This window comes from Notolepis coatsorum (assembly GCF_963971535.1).
Source record: "Notolepis coatsorum genome assembly, chromosome: 10".
Classification (NCBI taxonomy): domain Eukaryota; kingdom Metazoa; phylum Chordata; class Actinopteri; order Aulopiformes; family Paralepididae; genus Notolepis; species Notolepis coatsorum.
In genome coordinates this window covers 98,437,390-98,443,577 of record NC_140174.1, presented here as the reverse complement: position 1 = coordinate 98,443,577, position 6,188 = coordinate 98,437,390, and the positions used below count along the sequence as shown (strand labels likewise).

Here is a 6,188-nt window from a genome sequence, read left to right as displayed (position 1 = left end):
TTCCACAGTTAAATATGTTCTCTAAACCAGTGTTTCTCAACTGGTGGGTCGCGACCCAAAAGTGAGTCGCGGGGCCATTTTGAGTGGGTCGCGGATGTGTGTAAAAATAATAGTAAATTTTTTTTGCACTACCTATCTTTGTGAAAGTGGCTTCTCAGCTCTGGTCCAGCTGAAGACAAAGCGGAGGAACAGATTGGACATTGAGCATGACCTCAGAGTTGCTTTGTCTAACATCACCCCAGACTTTGAGACTCTTGTCAGGAGCAAACAACATCCCCAGTTATCCCATTAGTTCCCTGGGATGAGTGCCAGCGACGTGTTATGTCGTCTTTTCATGCCCCCCGTTGAGTGCCAACGACGCGAATTGTCGTTTTTTTTAATTAGCGATCTGAATTCATATTTCATCAACCGAGTCTCCCGTTGGTACAGCAGCCCCTCTAGAAGCTCCGATGGGAAAATACCGCCCCCTATCGTCTATCCCTGTGTAACTGCAGGCCATTCGATTATACTGTTGGATGTGTGGAGGGGGAGCTTCCTCGCTCCACTATGCTGGCGAGGGATCTGATGAAGAGGGAAATTATCGCGAGATGGAAAGCAGCCTGGAATATATATTTACAGCAGCCAATAATCAATCAATAAACGCGATCGATATTTGGAATGGCGATCAGGAATTGGAATAATCTTTTTGGAGAACATCTGATCTAAGGTAAGGAGTCTATGTTACCAGTTTTAGGATAATCAGAGCTGTATTCACTGGTATATGTGTGTGTGTGTGTGTGCTGTTGAGGAAATGAGAGAATCGATTTCTCAGCTCGCTTCTATAGCGTGCATAAGTACACATATACATACTATCGATAATCTAGCGTTTATTTGAAAACGATTCATAAATAGGCAGACAAATGACAACGTGTCTAGTGTATTCGAGAATATTCCAATAAATGCCGTTTATGAAGGAATCGTTCTATTTTCCGGAAATTTTCGAGAAAGCGATAGCTTTTCGAAATGCTATAAAAAGGATATGAACCGATTAAAAAACAATCCGTTTCGACAATGTTGACTGCAAACAAGTCATTGATAAGCGACGGGCAGATTAGACACATAGCCATAATTTAAAACATAGATTATGCATTTTTAACGCTATTATTGAAGTGGATGATGGCACTCGAGGACATTAATCAACGTTATGGCTGGCACTGAAAGTGTTAAGCTAAGAAGTCTGCTAAGAAGGATATATTATTTATTATTATTATTTTATTTCATTGTGTTTTTAGCCCTTAGTTGCACTTTTGTTGCAACCCCAGTTATCCCATTAGTTCCCCCAAACTTAGGTCTGTTATGTTAAGCTAAGAAATCTGCTAAGCATATTATTTATTATTATTTTATTTCATTGAGTTTTTAGCCCTAGTTGCACTTGTGTTGCAACCCCAGTTATCCCATTAGTTCCCCCAAATTTAGGTATGTTATGTTAAGCTAAGAAATCTGCTAAGAAGCATATATTATTTATTATTATTTTATTTCATTGGGTTTTTAGCAATAGTTGCACTTTTTTGTGTTTATTTCATGTTTTGAAAGATTGCGTATTACTGCAATTTTTTTTTTTACATAAATCATAGTGGTTCAAAATGTTGGGTCGCGAGGCTAGACCAGTTGAGAACCACTGCTCTAAACAACACAGTAATGGGTTGATGACGTTCCATAGTTAAATATGTTCTCTACACACAGTAATGTGTTGATGTTCCACAGTTAAATATGTTCTCTAAACAACACAGTAATGTGTTGATGTTCCACAGTTAAATATGTTCTCTAAACAACACAGTAATGTTCCACAGTTAAATATGTTCTCTAGATACAGTAATGTGTTGATGTTCCACAGTTAAATATGTTCTCTAAACAACACAGTAATGTTCCACAGTTAAATATGTTCTCTAGATACAGTACAGTAATGTGTTGATGTTCCACAGTTAAATATGTTCTCTAAACAACACAGTAATGTGTTGATGTTCCATCATTAAATATGTTCTCTAGACGACACATACAGAAATGTTCTATCTATTAGGCCTATATTGGCACACACACACACACACACACACACACACACACACACACACACGCACACGCACACGCACACACACACACAGATACACACCAAAAACACTGCCAATTCGACTCACAAGTTTTTGGTCTGTGATCAGAATGATATGGTTGGGGAAAGGAAGGTGGGGGGCGGGGGGGTGATGTCGAAATATTTCTGTCTGCTCATGGAAACATGAAGTCATCTAAACATTCATTGCTTTGGCATGCACTGTAGTTTAACCCTCTCCTCCCCCAGGCGCTGTGTGGCATGTACCAGTAGTTTAACCCTTCCCTCTCCTCCCCCAGGCGCTGTGTGGCATGTACCAGTAGTTTAACCCTTCCCTCTCCTCCCCCAGGCGCTGTGTGGCATGTACCAGTAGTTTAACCCTTCCCTCTCCTCCCCCAGGCGCTGTGTGGCATGTACCAGTATTTTAACCCTTCCCTCTCCTCCCCCAGGCACTGTGTGGCATGTACCAGTAGTTTAACCCTTCCCTCTCCTCCCCCAGGCGCTGTGTGGCATGTACCAGTAGTTTAACCCTCTCTTCCCCCAGGCGCTGTGTGGCATGTACCAGTAGTTTAACCCTCTCCTCCCCCAGGCGCTGTGTGGCATGTACCAGTATTTTAACCCTTCCCTCTGCTCCCCCAGGCGCTGTGTGGCTGCACGGTGAGCATTCCCACGCTGGATAACCGCGTCATCTCACTGCCCTGCCACGACATCGTCAAACCGGGGACGGTGAAGCGGGTGAGAGGGGAGGGCCTGCCGTTTCCCAAGAGCCCATCACAGCGCGGTGACCTCATCGTGGAGTTCTCCGTCCGTTTTCCCGACAGGATCCCCCCGCAGTCCAAAGAGATAATCAGACAGCACCTGTCCCAGTCATAGAAAGACTGGACACTGTCCACACCGTACCACAGACTCAACAGGACTACCCCCTAAACAGACACACACACACACACACACACACACACACACACACACACACACACACACACACACACACACACACAGGTCTCCATCCTCTTCTTCGACATTCGCTTCTTTCAGATTTGCCCCCATTCCCTTGTTCCCATCACGTTTTTACACAGTGTTTATAGGGACTTTTTAACGGGGAGACTGAAGTGCCAAGAGGACCTGCCATATTAGAGTGGTTTCATCTGCTTCTGTCTTTTTTCTGCCCAAGCGCTCACGGACGCAGTGGAGTGATACCAAGGATGGGTTTAGCACAGTTTGGGCTTTTGCCAGAACTTCTTTTCTTAACACTTTTCTTCTCTTCCCTACGGATTTGTCGGTGGTTTTATATGTCCTCACGCCGGCCCCTGCTCTCATCTTTTTGGGCTAGCATGAAAGGAAACACTATTAAACAGAAAAAGAAAAAAGATATTTTCCAGGATTTTCTTTTCCAATGGAAGTTTTGGTGGGATTATTTCCTTTTACCTTTAGTATACCAGCAACAGCAGCTTCAGCGTGTTACCTGCTCTGGGTTGAAATTAATCCACTGTGTTCCTCAAGTTTCACATCACATGTCTAAAGAAAGCATCATGTGTACATCTGGGCCGTTTACTATCTTGTGTAATCTGTCTCCCTCCCAGGTCAAACCCACAGACTATCTTGTGTAATCTGTCTCCCCCCAGTTGTATTCCGATTCCATACTTGCACCAAAGGTTCTTAAAATCATATAAGCATATTTCAGCTGCATTGTGAACGCAGGGAATGACAATCACATGAAGCTACTGTAGGTTTGGCGGATACAATATATGTATAATAATACTGTATATGGGTGCTTTCCCCTCTAAACTGTGTGGCTAGTTTGAACTGAGTGGCCTGGCACATTGTCTGAGGGACTTTACGATGCCTTAGTCAACTCAACACACACATATTACACACATACTACACACACTTTTCATAAAGACATCAGACAACAGATGCAGTATTACAGGGGTGCAATGCACAATATCTTCACTGTGCTGTGTAATAATCAACAGTATACCTTTGGGAGCTTGATCTCTTTTTGGAGAGAAGACTACGCTAAGCTTATACATTGTACTGTTTATGAACAACAACAATAAACTTGTATTAGGGAGATATTTCATGTTTTTAATGTTTTAAACACTGATAACATTTACCAATGCGGCCCTTTAAAGATTGGATTTCCCAAAAGGAGTCTCCCAAATTTCAACATGTGTATTATTTATTGTAGCTTGAGTCGGCGTTGAGCAGATGGTCTCACTGTGAAGATTCTTCTGGGAAATCCTCTTGTATACTGTACGTGTTGTTTAGCTTGTGGCGTTCGAAGGCCATGACTTGGTGCTACTGCAAGCTGTGCCAGAATTAGACTCCACCAGTGTCTACTATTGGTTTCACAGAGTCCCTAATTTGTGATTTGACAATTGCCTCCGTTTTATGTAACATAATATACATGTTTTATGTAACATAATATACATGTTTTATGTAACATAATATACATGTACATCTAAGCCGTAGGCTGCAACTGTTTTTTGAAATAGACATGTTTAGGAAGCAGGTTTTATAATACTGCAGCAGTAGTGCCCTCTCTCGACTGCAGGGGGCGCTGAATGTTCTCGTCAGCTCTTTCCTCTATATATATACTGTAGTTTACACACACAAATGATGATGTGTATGTGTGTGTGAGTACGTTTATACACGCAGCCCTGACAGATGTTTATCTGGACGATGTATAGGACTTTTTTGTAATGAAACATGTCGTTTGATGCACTTTTACGTGATGAGAATCAGACAAACTTGGATTGTCTTGATTATTGAATGAACAATGAGGTTGTGGCTATGATGACCAGAATGTATGTGTGTGTGTGCGTGCGTGTGTGTGTGTGTGTACTGCTACTGAAAAAGAGTCACCGCTTCTGTAATTTTGACAAAGGTTCTGATCATTTCAAAACGGCAACAAATAAAACCAAATGATGTGGTCTTGATTATGTCTTTGGAGTTTGCCTTCAACTACTTGTACTGGATTTTTTTTTTACCTTCATCCTGATTTCATGCTGATTTTATTTTATAAAGTACAGCCGATGTACTTTACCACATGTCAATTTGCTTGATTGTTCTGAATTTTCAACGTAGTTTGATCAGCTGACCTACTTCATTATAGTGCCCAGGAACAGGAGTGTGTGCTCTACGGTGAAGTTTGGACGTTTTCCATCGGTTTGAGTTACAGATTAACAAATGAAGGCAGAATTTGACCTCGGTGTGTTTGAATGCAGAGGAAGACCCAGGCAAGCATGAGACAACCACTCACACTGGTCCAACAGAAGTCCAAGGTAAGAACTAAACCCTGTTTCTATCTGCCTCGTATTATTGAACTCTACCCATGTGAAACACCTACGCAGAGGGAAAGACATGCCTTCGGGATGTTGATATTTGTTTTTCAGTCCGATTTTAGCATCGTTTGTATCTCAGTTTCACTTCTGCAGCTGGTATGGCCGCCGGCAGAGCGGTGGAGTGTATCTAGGGGAAAGATCTCATTATTGTTTTATGTGAAGAACTGAAGCAAACTGCAGCAGTTTGTGTACCTTGCCGAGCAGTGTGTATCTTTATCACATGGTGTATTATAGCACACATTTAGCCGGCCCTCTGATAGCTCCCCGAGATGTGTTTCAGTAACACCCTGCTGTGACTAATTCCCTAAAGCCTCATCAGCTCTTCACAGATGTGAGGTTGGGTTCACAGGGAGTTTATTTCTGCACTGAAATGTACTTGTAACTTGGGGAAGAAGAAAATTGGGCTGCAAAAAGGCTGATAACATTTTAGAACTCTAGAATGGTTTGTTCTTCATAGAGTCATAATTGATTGATTTCTTTGACACTTTGCCAAAGGTTTATGCACGCACGCGTGCACACACACACAGACACACACACACGCACACACACACACACACACACACATTGCTGCTGTCCAGGAGTTAATGAAGTCAGTTGTAAGTGATAATCAGTAACGTGGCATCAGCCTTTAGTCATCATGACTGGTCTGTCACTGGGCCAACTTACACACACATGAACTAATATAGGAAGAACTGTCTACCGATTGATTCTGAACAGCATGTGACTCCATTAGGTCTATTCAAGAAGAGTGCATGTGTGACTTC

The 6,188-nt window shown here is 42.3% G+C and overlaps 1 protein-coding gene across 1 annotated transcript in view; it reads left to right on the top strand.

The window, feature by feature from the left end:
- Positions 1–4,836, top strand: part of dnajb5 (DnaJ heat shock protein family (Hsp40) member B5) — a 23,157-nt gene extending 18,321 nt beyond the window's left edge. The window contains 2 exon segments of the mRNA XM_084323115.1: positions 2,530–2,593; positions 2,720–4,836. Coding sequence (XP_084179241.1) covers positions 2,530–2,593; positions 2,720–2,953 — 298 coding nt within the window. The 3' untranslated portion in view covers positions 2,954–4,836.
- The last annotated feature ends 1,352 nt before the right edge of the window (positions 4,837–6,188 follow it).